General features: G+C 38.5%; 2 protein-coding genes and 1 long non-coding RNA gene across 5 annotated transcripts in view; 2 read left to right on the forward strand and 1 right to left on the reverse strand.

The window, feature by feature from the left end:
- The first annotated feature begins 2,195 nt into the window (after positions 1 to 2,195).
- tbr1b (T-box brain transcription factor 1b) lies at positions 2,196 to 6,868 on the forward strand. Its single transcript, XM_028435172.1, has 6 exons — positions 2,196 to 2,915; positions 3,293 to 3,447; positions 3,617 to 3,738; positions 4,012 to 4,170; positions 4,484 to 4,545; positions 5,932 to 6,868. Exons 1-6 carry the CDS (start codon positions 2,221 to 2,223, stop codon positions 6,773 to 6,775), a joined length of 2,037 nt encoding a protein of 678 aa, XP_028290973.1. The 5' UTR covers positions 2,196 to 2,220; the 3' UTR covers positions 6,776 to 6,868.
- Positions 4,306 to 15,314, reverse strand: part of LOC114454626 (uncharacterized) — a 28,314-nt gene continuing 17,305 nt past the window's right edge. Inside the window, exons 2-3 of the long non-coding RNA XR_003672561.1 lie at positions 7,748 to 7,757; positions 4,306 to 4,318 (exon numbers count right to left, since the gene is read on the reverse strand). This is a non-coding gene — a long non-coding RNA (uncharacterized LOC114454626). The remainder of the gene's footprint in view (positions 4,319 to 7,747; positions 7,758 to 15,314) is intronic.
- slc4a10b (solute carrier family 4 member 10b) overlaps positions 11,318 to 15,314 on the forward strand; it is a 30,866-nt gene continuing 26,869 nt past the window's right edge. Inside the window, exons 1-2 of one of the 3 annotated variants that reach the window (XM_028435169.1) lie at positions 11,318 to 11,598; positions 12,645 to 12,686. In XM_028435169.1, the coding sequence (XP_028290970.1) occupies positions 11,551 to 11,598; positions 12,645 to 12,686 (90 nt within the window). In that variant the 5' untranslated portion in view covers positions 11,318 to 11,550. Of the gene's footprint in view, positions 11,608 to 12,644; positions 12,687 to 15,314 lie in introns of all 3 variants that reach the window. The other 2 variants (XM_028435170.1, XM_028435171.1) reach the window with 2 other exon arrangements.

Below are 15,314 nucleotides of genomic sequence, written 5' to 3' on the forward strand. Positions count from 1 at the left end.
TGCCCAGAGAGGCACAGTTGTGGTTAAGGTGTAGCCTCATCTCCCACTTTTAACCCTCTGCCATCCAACCGACCACACCCTCATTACATCAACACATAGTCCTCCAACAGGTGCTGTCCACACAGGCACGGTAGTGATGGGGTTATAGTTCATCCCCCACTTCTGACCCATACCCATTACTCAACATTTACACTGATGTCCACCCCATACTCATTCTCATTCCACTCACATAGTCTAGCACCAGGTGTTGCCATGTTTCAGGTGTCTTGGTGTTGGAGTTGGCAGTTCATGATCTGTGATGATGTTCTATCGCTCTGTGCTGTTCTGTTCTCCTCTATCTATCCATTAACCCCAACCAGTCAAGGCCGGCTGCCACTTCGGAGCCTGGTTCTGCTAAAGGTTTTTCCTCTTAAAGGGAGTTGCTCCTCCCCACTGTCACTGATGCCAGTACATGTGGAATTGTTGGGTTTTTTCTAAAAAATATATTTTGTAATAAACACTATGACAATGATTTTCCAAAGACCCTAACATCACAAGTTTGGACAGGTAAAGTGTTAAAACGTGTGGATATTTTCTGGCTACTCTTCTACATTTCAGCATTTTATTTTTATTTTTAAATATATATAACTTATTGACTTTCAAGTTCCCCATTCATTTGCCCATCCACTTCAATTTAAAACCTTCACTTCACACAGGAATGGCTGCTGGGTCCTTTGATGTTTGTCACCAGCCAATCAGAAGCCACCAAGGGAAATGGTGGCTCTTGATTGGTGGTTGACTTCAGAGGTCTTTTTTCTTTTCCAGCAGCCAAATAAGGGTGTGTTTCAGCTCATGCATCCTCACTTGCATTTTCTTCAGGAAATGCAAATAATACACTTATTATGATGATGATTATTTTTTATTATTAACATTATTATTATTTCATTTTGAAAGACCAGAAACACATGACCTCAGGTAACATCATTGATACTGCGTGCTACGTTACAACAATTGTTGTAATTGGCGCCATATAAACAAAGTTGAATTAAATGGGGTTAAATATATTGTCGCACGAGATATTGTCCCACTTTTAATGTGAGTATATACAGTATATATATATACACACAATATAATATACACAAAAATATTTTTGAACAGAAGTATGTGGTAGTTTGGTAATATAACTGTGTGTCAGAGGGCTTTTATGCAGCTGTTGTCTGTAAGTATAAGGACTGAGTCACTGCCACTCAGCGACTCCAACACATTATTTCATCTTCTAAGTCAGTGATGATTATTTAATCTATATGTTCAAATCAATTTGAACTCAAGTTGATATTTCAATAATATACACAAATAACCTGACCCTCTTTGCATTAACTTTTGCTGAAAATCAACAATATTTTTCTTAGTTATACAGTCTGTATCCTCATTCTTCCATAGATTCAATGAAATGTAATATTTCAAGTAAATGCCACTCTCGTTTTTATTCAGTAGTTGTTTTTTTTTTTTGTTTTTTTGTCTCTTTTTAGTGCGCTGCGTTTGTCCCACAGTCTGTGTTGTCAGTGCACTGGTTCATAACTTCAGGCCATCAAATATTTACCAGCACTGGGACTCATAAACACATCTTCAGTGGGACGCCATGATTTCACGCTATATCACAAACATTTTAAGGCATCAGATGCACTGCCTGTCATGGACTGTCATTTCTGGCGTGTTAATAATAAATCTGGGTTTCCTCGGCAGACATACTTTGGCACTCATGGCGCATAAATAGGTAAATAACGCGCACAGAGGTAAATAATAACGCAGCTGCGGAAAAACAATCCATAGATATCACATGGGCATCAACTGTAACTATTTGCTTTTTTTTTTTTTTTTTTTTTCCTTCGATATTTTTGTGTATATTTATTTGCGTGTTTTCATGGGATTGCAGTAGGAGACCATATGTTTTAATCAAATATAGGCCCATGTCACACTGCAAACAAATCACTTTGCTCACAGCACGAAGAGATGGTCCTAATTAAGAGCTGTCTAATTAAATTACAACCCTTGCTTTAACCAATGGCAGCCCTTGTTTCATTAGCAAAGCAGGATGAAAAAACCTTCCTGATTACAGGATGGTGACAATTGGCTAAATTGCTGCCTTACCTCGAGTCAACGCAAGGCTTTATCATAGTGATACATAGGAAAGGCGTGTGCTGGTTCTATAGGTTGAGCTAATAGAGTCTTTCTTACTGAGATATGCAGGTCGAGAATTGCATCTCGCCGACGACTGATCTCTCCAAGAAATTTATGAATGTGGGCAGTGGCTTTGCGAGCTCCAATGGATCCGAGCTTCCGTTGCAGGACCATCCTATTATATGTGCAAGTGACAACCTGGAGAGAAGTTCACCTCTGAAAAAAAACTCCAGGGAGATGACGAATCAGTCAGAGGCAGACAATTTTCCCGACTCCAAGGACGCATCAGGGGACGTCCAGAGGGGCAAACTCTCTCCTGATCTTCACGGAGTCTCTGACATTCGTCATAATTTCGATGGATCTGCAGGAGAAAGGTGCATCTTTTCTCCATCCACACAGACGCACTCAGTCTCAGCAGCAGCACCCAGTGCCATGTTCCCGTACCCGAGCCAGCATGGAGCAGCGCACCCGGCTTTTTCCATCGGGAGCCCCAGTCGGTACATGGCCCATCATCCGGTCATCACAAATGGAGCTTACAACAGTCTTCTGACCAACACTTCTCCACAAGGCTACCCGACTGCAGGCTACCCTTACGCGCAACAGTATGGACACACGTACCAAGGAGGGGCTTTTTACCAGTTCTCTTCAGCGCAAGCGGGGCTGGTTCCGGGGAAAGCGCAGGTGTATTTGTGCAACAGGGCCCTGTGGCTGAAGTTTCACAGACACCAAACGGAGATGATCATCACAAAGCAAGGACGGTACGCACATTAAACCTCAAACTGTGGCGAAAATACTTAATTTTCCCTTTCTATTATGATTTAAAAAAAAAAAAAAAAAAAAAAAAAGTATCAACTGTTTTTTATTTTTTATTTGTTGATTTATTCAATGGACAATGCATATTAAAAACAAGAAAATGCTAAAAAAAAAAAAAAATGTACCTGTGAATATGCTGGATTGTAGCCAAAGCAAATTACATTTATGTAACCATTACACGCTCAATTTAAAACGAATACTCTTAAATATTCCAAAGTTTAAAATAAATAATTCTGCTCTGTTCTGATTCTCCAGCATTTTAATATTGCGTGTCGTTTTTACACAAGTGTATTTTTTCTTTTTTTTTTCCCTCTCCTTGTAGGCGAATGTTTCCATTTTTAAGCTTCAATATTTCTGGCCTCGATCCAACTGCTCACTATAACATATTTGTGGATGTAATACTCGCTGATCCAAACCACTGGCGATTTCAAGGAGGGAAGTGGGTGCCATGTGGAAAAGCAGACACAAATGTGACAGGTATTGCATGCATTAAAATAATAAATTACAGATTTTGTAAATGTTGTGTTTTTTTTTAGCTTTATATATATACATATATATTATTTTTTTATTCTAATTTAAAAAAGAAATGTGTTGTTTTACATTTTGTGTTTTTTTTTTCTCTTTTTGCGCATTTTGTTTATTATAGGGAATAGGGTTTATATGCACCCTGACTCTCCAAACACAGGCGCGCATTGGATGCGTCAGGAAATATCATTTGGAAAACTAAAGCTCACAAACAACAAAGGTGCCTCCAACAACACAGGCCAGGTAATGCCGCATAAAGTATTCATATTCATTTTATTTTTTATTTTCTGACAATTTGGTTAACCTGTCAATTTTTGTTAAAAATATTATTAATATTATTATTGGATTTTAAACTGCTTTGCTTTACTGTCTGCACAATTTCCAAATGAAGTGACTATTCTTCTTAATACCGATCAGCTAATAATAATAATATCGACCTGATTTGAGCGCATTTTTCTTTTCTTTTTTCTCATTGGAACGGCCTTTCTGACGCGCATCTTTTCACGGTCTCTCCAGATGGTGGTCCTCCAGTCTCTCCACAAGTACCAGCCCAGGCTCCATGTGGTGGAAGTGAACGAGGATGGGACAGAGGACAGCAGCCAGCCAGGAAGAGTGCAGACTTTCACCTTCACAGAAACGCAGTTCATCGCTGTCACAGCCTACCAGAACACAGACGTACGAGCTGCACTTTCATTTCTCACAGCGCAGCCAGCGTCCACCCACACAAAGATCTACCACATATTACTGCTTTACTTTAAAAATCACGTTTAAATAATTCATCAAAACTGACAATGAAATATATTTTTTTAGTTTATTTTAAAATCTTAATAACATAAATATAGGCCTATATGTTTATTAATAATATTATTGTATAGTGAGCAACATGTTGATTTTAACTTCACTCACATACGGACATCTGTAAATAAATAAATTATAAAATGTGTGTATAAATATGTTTTTTTTTAATTCTTTTATTGTTTTTATTTAGATTACCCAGCTGAAAATCGACCACAATCCATTTGCAAAAGGATTCCGGGACAACTATGACACGTAAGTTTATGTGTTTTGATTTTCTGTTTTAATGTATATATATATATATACTTGCCGATGTATATCATAACATTTTTATAACAACATTGGTTTAGCTTGACACACACAAGTCTAAAATAATTGTGTATTTTGACAGCAATGCTTTTGTTGATGATGCGTTTTATCAACATTTAGAATAATGTATATTTTAAACTCAGGGGTTAACTTATAATGTCCATTTTGCATTGTTTAATTTTGTATCAAATATATATATATATAAATATTTTTTTTTTTTTCTTTTTTTTTTTCTTGGCTTTCATACGGAAAGTAATGGTCAAATTTCCATTCTTAATCTGAGAGTTTAACATAAACTATTGAACGGGATTCTACTTAAATTTTAGGTGTGTGTTTATGAGAATATTGACCATTAAAATAAATAAATTATAAATATATATATATATACACACACTGTGCACTGATGATGTCACACATTTTGATAGTGATTTTGAACTGTTTAGTTCAGGGCTGCTTTATTGAAACACATGTCTAACAATTTAATTTGTATTCTGATGAGTTGCTATATTAGGGTATCGTAATAATTTATAGGCATATATGTTGTAAGAAGTTCACATGATTAAAAAAAAAAAAAAAAAAAAAAAAAAAAGGAAATACATTTTGGGAGCCAGGCTCATCTTTATTTTAGATGAATAGGTATGGAGAAAAATGCAGCATTTCTCTTTTCTTTTTATGATTTTGGGGATTGTCGACCCCAAGTGGGTCGGTCCAGTCCGCTACAATTTTTTTGTAATTATTTTTTTTACGAGCGAGTGGAGGCAGATCTGGTAACATGTGGCCAAAAATGGCCTAAAAGTGGCAAGAAAAGAGTGAAAAGTGACTAAAATAGACCAAAAGCAGTCAAGAATGGCCAAAAAATTGCCAAATAAAGAGAAACCAGGTGGTATGTAAAGTCAAAAGGTAGGTTAAAAGGGCAAGATGTGACAAACAATAATAAAAAGGGCAAAAATGTGGAACAAAAAGAGGCAGAATGTAGGAAAAAAAATAAAACAAGTGGTATTTGGGGCAAAAGCTTATTTGGATAAAAAGTGGCACAAAAAAAAAAAAAAAAAATTGAGAAAATTGAAAAAACTAAAATTTAATAAAAGTGTCAAAAAACTTGCAAAAATGGACAAAAAAAAGGGGGGGAAAATGTTATTTATTGGTAAATGGAAGCTAAAGTCTGAAAAGGGGCAAACATTGGACAAAGGAAATACGTAAAAAAGGGTTAAAAAGTAATAATTACAATAATGTAGTGGGCTGCTCCCAGTCCACCCCTGTTTGATTTTCCAGTATATGTGAAACGTTGTGAGGTTGAGGTCCTGAACTGTTGTTGTGTTCTATCTTTTTCAGTGTCTACACAGGCTGTGACATTGATCGTCTCACTCCGTCCCCGGGTGACTCTCCCCGCTCACAGATCGTGCCTGGTGCTAGATACGCCATGCCCAGCTCTTTCCTCCAGGACCAGTTTGTCAGCACTTACGCCAAATCCCGCTTCCACCCTGGCGTGGGGAGCGGCCCTGGCACGGAGCGCAGCGTCCCACTCGGCAACAGCTTGTTGTCCCCGCAGCAAAGCGACGAGCCCAGCGTGGCCTCCCCCCCGCAGCGATGGTTTGTCACCCCTGCCAAAAACCGACTGGACTTCGCAGCCTCGGCATACGACGCCGCTGATTTCGCCGGTAACGCGGCCACCTTGCTGTCCTACGCGGCGGCCGGAGTGAAGGCTCTCCCGCTGCCCACCGCGGGCTGCTCCAACCGGCCTCTGGGTTACTACACAGACCCCTCCGGGTGGGGAGGACGCACACCGCCTCAGTACTGCGGGGTGAACACCAAATCCAGCTCGGTCTTCTCCTGCTGGCCCACCAACACCATCGGTGGCCGGGTGGGCACCAACTACCTGTCCGAGGAGGCGGACTCCATCACCACGGAGAGGTCCCCCATTGGTGGCTCTGAGGAGTCCAAACCCAAAGACATGACATCAGAGTCCAGCTGGATAGAGACGCCGTCCTCTATTAAATCCATTGATTCCAGCGATTCTGGAATCTTTGAACAGGCCAAACGGAGACGGATCTCACCTTCTGCTACCCCTGTTCCAGAGACTGTGTCCCCGTTAAAATCAGAGCTGCTGTCCTCCAGAGAGTGTGAGAAAAACTGCATCAAAGACATCGGCTACTACAGTTTCTATCCACACAGTTAAGAAAAGATCTATCTATCTATCTATCTATCTATCTATCTATCTATCTATCTATCTATCTATCTATCTATCTATCTATCTATCTATCTATCAGAGCTGGGCGATATAGACCAAAATTCATATCTCGATATTTAAAAAAAAAACAAACAAAAAAACAAAGGCCATATAAATCTCGATAATTTCAAATCAAATAAAGATTGACCAGAAAGATAATTCAGGGTTAAATTAAACACCACGCAGGCACATTTATTAACAAACAGTTACACACGTTTGGCCTTTTCTCCTGTAATGGACAGCACATGCCATTGAGTTCTGTAGCGTGGCTTGATTGGTGGTATAGATCTGGGTTAGGACAGCGCACAGCAATCCATCTAACTGTGCTTTCCAACTTGTTCTCAAAAGTGGCAAAAACAGCGACTACTAAAAACAAGTATTTTGATACAAAATAAGCTATGAAAAATATATATCGATAATAGAAAACTCGATATTTCTTGAATCACGACTCGCGCTACATTGCCCAGCCCTACTATTCATCTATCTATCTATCTATCTCTCTATTGCCAAAAGTATTGGGACGTCTTGTTAATCTGAATCTGCAAGCCAGACTTTCTCGTCCAATCCTCACTTACGCTCTTCAAAAGAAAAGAAATAAATCAAAGATGTCCCAATACTTTTGGCCTCAAAGTCTTTCTATTTATCTATAACTGATCAAAAAATAAACAAAGAGACAAAGAGGACTGTCATCTACCATTATGGGCCAAAGTGTAAATTCCTGGACTTTTTACCATAAACCTGGCTCCAAACCACTGAGTCAGAATCACTGTAAATATGAATATACTGTACATAATATTGGACAGCTGGTGATAGTGATCGGATGTACACAAAATAGATGAAATCTGATTCATAAGTAGTAGTTTAAAATAAACATCCTTCTGTTACAAGTAGTAAAAAAAAAAAGATATTAGGATTATGTACATGAAATGTTCTTGTGTAGCATATATTGGCATAATAATACTCCCTGTCAGTGGAAATCTCTGTGTTTTGTAGACTTCTGTATCAAACATGTACGCGACCAAAGTCATTGCTGCATTCTCGATACATGTGGTTAAAGGCGTTATAAATGTTATTAATGTAGAGCAGTGTTTTTTTTTTTTTAATTTTAAAAAATTTCTTTATGTTTATTATTTATTTACATCAGCATACAGGCTATTTACTTAATAACATGTGTGCTACTGTTGTGAGGATATTTGTATATCTGCTGTAATGTGATTAAAACATAATAAATGATGTTTTCATCAGGCTATCTATTGTTTATTTTCGTGCTTATTTTCTGTGAAGGCACCACTACCATTCTTCTGCAAACTCTGACAAAAACTACAGCCAATATATTTGCTAAATTAGTGCCATAATATGAGCATACATTTCTCAAAATGTATTTCTTAGGACATTTCAAGAATAAAATGATCTTTAACAGCAACAACAATGAAACTATAAAAGGAAGAACTTGTTTTTAAAGCTGTATATAAAATAACTGTATATAGGATTAGAGTAATGTGAAGACAAGGTTAGGTTGATGCAGCTAATTTATTGTAAACAAGTAGCCTAATTAGGTTATATTGTAATATTTGTGTGAGCATGTGAGCAAATTGCAATAAAATTTTAAAGTGAAAGGGTTTTTTAAAAAGAAAAAGTAAAAAAAAAAAAAAAAGCACCAATGCAAAATGCATGACTCAGATTTTTGCAGCTTTAATCCGCTTTTAAACTAATTTAATTTATTTAATCAAGCAAAAATAATGCCAAACGAAGATATGTAGCTATACCAGTAATAATAAATACATAAGCAAGTTTATTCCTGCTTGATTTACGGTGAAGGAGTTTGGCAGGTGTGGCTTTGAACGCACCACGCATTGTCTGTAAACTGAAGGTTTTCTCTGGAACAAACATATGGCGATAACTGAACACAGCTCATGAAACCACAAACGTTTGGCCTCGTGCTCTGAAGATCAGGGAAAGTTTTTTTTAAAGGTCCTATATCATGCTATATTCAGACCTTCCAAAATCAACTACAGTCACATATGGGCAGTATTTCACATTTTGTAAAAAATAAAATACTAATTTCTGAAGAAATATGACTTATTTTCTCTCAACCCGGAAGTTGAGATGCCCGGTTTCTCGGAGGACCGCCTCTCCGCCGTGTGAGTGCCTCCCATTTCATGACGTAGACCTAGAGCCAAGGCAGCACGGGACACATGCACGCCCACCAATCTTTGTAAACAGTTCCAGAGGAGGAGTATGGCTAACATTTATCTAGAGGGTTATTTTACTTACGGTTGTGGCCTCTCCACAGCTGCAGCGTGTAGTGTGTGTGTCCTCTGCGTCTGTGCTGCCCAGCTCTGCGATTCTCCTCACACTTGACTGGATTACACTTTCGCAGTCGAACACGCATTTTTGGTTTATCGTCTGGTACAAAAACAAAGTCCGTTTATTTTCCCTGTGCAGACTGAATAAGAAAGGACAATGACCCTCCAAACAGATGTTCTAAGGGCCCTCGCATGCTTCTAGCACCAGAGAGAATGGGGGTGTATGTTCTCCGTGGAGGGGCGGCACCAGCAGCAGGCACTTCCTGGAGGGGGCGGTCCAGAATGCTAGTGACGTCACTGGCACTTGAATCGCTCGTTTCTCAGAAGAGGACAGAGAGCAGGATTATTGAGGATATCTCAGAGATGCAGGAAGGAAGCCCAATAATACTTTGGGGGTGTTTTTGATAAGGAATAAACATTGTAACAAGGTTAAAAACTAACAAAAAAAAAGTCGATTTGCATGATATAGGACCTTTAAAGGGCAAAAGAAGAAATACATTTCAAAAAAATATATTACAATTTTAAACTATTAAATGTATGAGTTGGTGCATTTGTTGTGCTGTGAATCTACTTGTTAGTATTTTTATGTACACCAGATGGCGATGCTCTGCTATGGTTTTATCAATGATGGACATGGATGCGTTTGAAAAATGCTTTTATGACGTTTTTAAACCTGCTTCCACAATAAAGTGAACACATGTAGCAACATTTCAAAGACGGTAGTTTTATTAATAATAATAATAATAATAATAATAATAATAATAATAATAATTTGGTATTTGCTGAAGCAAATGTGTGTGTGTGTGTGTGTGTGTGTGTGTGTGTGTGTGTGTGTGTGTGTGTGTGTGTGTGTGTGTGTGTGTGTGTGTGTTATCTCCTGTTACCATCAGACATACTTAACAAATGTTGTGTCCCGGATTTGCTTAAGTGCTGGAAACTTGCCTCGGATATATTTGAGTCATTAGTACACATTAGACACCATCATTCTACTGCACTAAATAGTCAGATTTACAAACTGTGATGCTAATACAGGCAATCATTCCACCACTTTTAAAATGTGCATGTTAAAGTTGACAATTGAGCACTTTTGAGGCCAAGAAATTCTATCAGAAAGCAGTTTATAATGGTTTGAACAAACTGTGAATCTGTATGCTGTAAGGAAGCATCCATGAAAAGATAAAAGTTGTTGGACATGATCAGCAACAGTTTGCTCCTCACTTTGGATTAGGTGTTCAAACTGAGAGTAGTTTTTTCAAAAAGGTGCAAACATATACTTAATATTTAAGGTGCACCATTGATTTCTTACAGACTTGTACTATATAACAGTGTATCATTAGCTACAGCAGACATGGGCAACTGGCAGTCCCTCAGTTTAATTTGATGAATCCCCCAAAGTAAACATACAAAATGACAGAAAAAAAAAGAAAAAAAAGAAAACAGAAGCAAGAATATATTAAAAAATACAAAAAATCACAGCATTGCACAAAAATACAGTAAAAGACAAGAAAAACAGAAAATACTCCAAAACACACAAAACTACTCCAAAAATGAACAAAACGACAACAGTAATACACAAAATGACTCAAAATAACACAAAACAACAACAGAAATACGCAAAATGACAAAAAAATATACACAATTAAAGAAAATGACAACAAAAGTACAAAAAAACCAAGAAATACTCAAAACAAATACTTCAAAACACACTAAACTACTACAAAAATGAACAAAACGACAACAGTAATACTCAAAATGACTCAAAATAACACATAACAGAAATACACAAAATGACTCTAAAATATGCAGAATTACAGAAAATGACATAAAAAGTACGTCAAAAGACAAGAAACACTCAAAATTTACTCCAAAACACACAAAACTACTACAAAAATGAACAAAACTACAACAGTAATACACAAAATGACTCCAAGTATCACAAAACAACAACAGAAATACACAAATTGACTCCACAATATACAAAAATATACACAAGAAGACAAGAAATACACAATATGACTCCAAAAAACATACATTTTACAGAAAAAATACACAGAAGAGCAAACATAAAAAAAAAAAAAAAAGTATAAAAATCCTTTGTTATTTCCAGTTAACGCTTCTAAATGCTGACATATGAATGTTGATAACGTGGCCCTTCGATCAAACAAACACATTGTTGTGGCCCCTGCTGTGATAGAAGATGCCCACCTCTAATGGGGCATCTCTCCATCCTCCTACAGCAGTTGGTCAGCAGCGTCTCTCTGTGCACAGACGCGCTCCAGCAGCATCTGAGGAGACACTAATCACCCGCACCGCACCACGCTCTGACCGACATGTGACCGCCGTGTGGTCGCTCACACCCTGCAGCACCTGCCACATCGCACACCGCGGAGCTCCCAGCTGACACAGCCCGGAGGAAGGATGGAGAAGACGGACCAGGGCGCACAGATAGAGCCACTGCTGCCAACGGTAAACAGCGTGCGTGCATCCCCTGGGATGGATTATTTCCTCTCTATATGGTTAATATTTCATGTTGTGTTGTGAAAGCTCCTGTTTGTGGTGAGACTATAAGGTAAAACATCCAACTCTGGATTAATTAAAGTGGATAGCTTTCCCTTTGTTGCGTTAGCTAACTTTCTATTTAATTTAGTATTTTCCCATAATTTCAGAATGTGACTTTATTCCATATATAGAATAATTGTCTTTTAAAGTGTAATAAACTACTGTCTGAATTCATGCACTATAGAATTTGGTGCAAAGTTTACTTTTCCCTCAAGTTTTCAATATACAGCATTTGGGTTGTCCAATAACCAAAGGGTTGGGGGTTTGAATCCCACTCTTTCCAAGTCATTGTTTTTGTGTCCTTGACTTGGGCAAGGCGCTTTACACACATTGCCTTGTATGAATCATGCATGAATGTTGGTGGTGGTCAGAGTAGGTGCAAAATGGCAGCCACGCTTCTGTTTTTATGCCCCAGGGCAGCTATGGCTACATTGTAGCTTACCACCACCAGGTATGATTGGTGTCAATGAATAGCAGTTTTCGTACGCGCTTTGAATCACCACGAAAAAGATGCTATCCAAGCCATTAATATCATTATTCAAGCTCCAGTTTGTCATTTTGTAGAATCTTACTCTGCTAATATATTGCTTCAGAAATGGTTTCTCTTTCTACATCTAACAGAATGATACAATGAAACCAAATACTGGTTCACTGCATAATCTTTAGTTTTTCTACCTTAACAGATGTTTCTTTCCATTTAACAGAGGGCTGAGAGCATCTTTTCCCAGTTATTACTTTCTGAGCTAAATACACACTGCTTTGGTTTTTAAATGTAAGGTCACAACCTTCTATCTCTCATCAGATTATGAGGCCAAACATGCAGTTTAGGCAAGGCAAATGTATTTGTATAGTGCCTTTCATATGGCAACTGTGCTTTATATAAACTACAAAAATAGGTCATTCTGTCACACACACAAGCCTCCTGTATTTGAACTCGTTTTGTTTTGTTGCAGGTTAGCCCTTCTTTTGGCTCATCTGTTGGAATCAAAAGTTCGGTGAGTTTTTCTGGAAATATCAGAGAACCTGCCTTACTGTCAAACAAATCTGTTTTCTTTTACAAATCTGTCAACAAGACAAATGCATTTGTGACTTTTACAAAAGAATAAAACAAAAAAGAAAGAAATACTCAAGCTTGATGCACAGCAGAATGATATCACAGTTGTTGCCTGTTCTCTTGATGAGAGCAAGGTAACAGTGTCGATAAGATGCTTGATGACAAATACAGTATGACAATTGTTTGACACAACAGAAGGGCATCAGCATTTATTTAGCAAACACGATGCAAAACAGGATGGATGGACTGTGCTCAGCTCTGAGACAGCATCTTAACCCAGTACCATACAGCTGTGGACGTTAAAGGAGAACACATGTATTCTGGAAACCTTGAAGCACCTTCAGGTAGGACGGGTCAGATTCATGTTTCTATTCAGTCAAAGTATTTCATGGGAATGTGAGCTGGGATTAGACCGCCGTGAGACAGGTTAGTTTTACCCTACTGATGATGTGTTGTTGCATTTGATAGATTTGAAATAGGAAAACCTTGTCTACAGACATGATGCAATTAATTGGCGACACAAATCTCTCACCTTGCAGATTAATTCAAACACTAGTGTTAGTAAATGGTAAATGAACTTGGTTTATATAGCGCTTAATCCCCACACTGAAGTAGTCTCAAAGCACTTAACAATATCAGCTCATTCACACACTAATGGGACTGAGCTGCCATGCAAGGTGCTAGTTGACCACTGGGAGCAACTTAGGGTTCAGTGTCATGCCCAAGGACACTTTGACATATAGACTGGGATTGAACCCCCATCCTCTCAATCAGAAGACAACCCCTCTACCACCTGACCCACGGTCACCCATAGTAGAGTAGAGTAGCTTTATTGATCCCACAGTGGGGAAATTTACTGTCATAATAATAATGCATTTGGATTTTATGTAGCACTTTATCATAGACACTCAAAGCACTTTACAGAAACACTTGGTGGTGGTAAGTTACTATTGTAGCCACAGCTGCCCTGGGGCAGACTGACGGAAGCGAGGCTGCCATAGTGCGCCATCGGCCCCTCCGACCACCACCAACACTCACTCACACTAGGCAATGTCGGTGACAGATACCACTGGAGCAACTTCCCCCCCCCACTGTGGCTCCTGGAATTCTCAGTGGCCTCCCATCCAACTAACCAGACCCAGACCTGCTTAGCTTCAGAGATCTAACGAGATCAGACAATGACAGGCTGGTATGACCACATGACAGCTCTGATCAAATAAAGTGCAAGAAAAAACAACAGAGGCAACTCACAGAATACCCAAAAGACACCTGAAAATTAATGCAATGAAGGAAATAAAATATGACAACACAATAATAGAGGCTATATATAAATAGATGGTGCCTCCTGGCCTCTCAGCCTGCTCTCTCTCCACCTGATTACTGATTTGAATCAGGTGTGTTAGGTGAGAGGGAGGGGCAGCTATATAACAGGGCTGAGAGGACCACAAGAAAGGAGGCACAACAACACTTGACCAGCAGCAGACATGTGGGGAGAGTGCCTTCTGTTTCACACTTGATGTTTGTAAGTTTGTTTTTTTAGTTTGTACTGGGGATACTGGTAGTCCTGTTTTTGTGTTACTTATTTGTACCTTTCAGTAGTCTAGAGGGTGGGCACTGGATACAATGGTCCTGTATGGGGTTGGCTCTTTTGTTCAATTTGGCCAGGGTCTCCAGTCATTTTTGTTTGACTTAACTTTTACAAACTTTTTGTAAATAAATACTTGGACCACCTTATTTCTGTTATGGCATCTTTTATTTAACAGCCCCTCAAGCCTTTTGAGGGGGTGTAACACTAGAGATTCCAATGGAATAAAGGCCTGAAACTGTCAAATACCTTAAATATAGTAGCAGTGTTAACATAAATACAATGTATTTCTTTGCAATAAGTGAAGAAGGTGATGGTGTTCACATTGCTAAAAGTGTGCAACACATACTACTATTAATATGTGACACAGAAACTTATTAGTCCAAACAAGAGGTGTATGTGCATGCCCAGTTAGTTTTGTCTTAAGTTGACCTTTGAAGTCGATTGTGTTGTTAGAAAAAATGGCGAATGTATGATGTGTAGTTCGGGACAAAAAAGACATACATTATATCTATCTTCATTTTTAAGCTCCTTGTGAATTCTAAAAATAACACATTCTGTCATGGTTGTAACACTGATGCTGTGATTTCTTCCATGTATGAACAATTAGAAGGAGCTAACGTGGTCAGTGTTGTATAGTAACACATACAGGAGGTTTAATCTGAGAGGGAATACTGATCCAAGGCCTTTACACAGACAGATTATCACCATCAGCCGTGCGGTGGGGCATGACCATGTGGCTTCACAGCTGTGAACAAATGTCCTTCGTGATCCTAATGCCTTGATGGTCAACTAGTGGTCAAGATGGTTTAGGCTTAGGGAACAGCTGGAACAAAGCCACATTTAAACAGTAATTATAATTAAAAAAAAAAAAAAGCAAGTCGGGCACCCAACTTTTCCAAGTTGGTTTCAATTCCACCTAAACAATCCAAAAGCAGCATACCTGCTGCCATAATTCCAATCATGTAGATGTCGTCCACGGAA

The sequence above is a fragment of the Gouania willdenowi genome, chromosome 21 (assembly GCF_900634775.1).
Source record: "Gouania willdenowi chromosome 21, fGouWil2.1, whole genome shotgun sequence".
In the NCBI taxonomy this organism is placed as follows: domain Eukaryota; kingdom Metazoa; phylum Chordata; class Actinopteri; order Blenniiformes; family Gobiesocidae; genus Gouania; species Gouania willdenowi.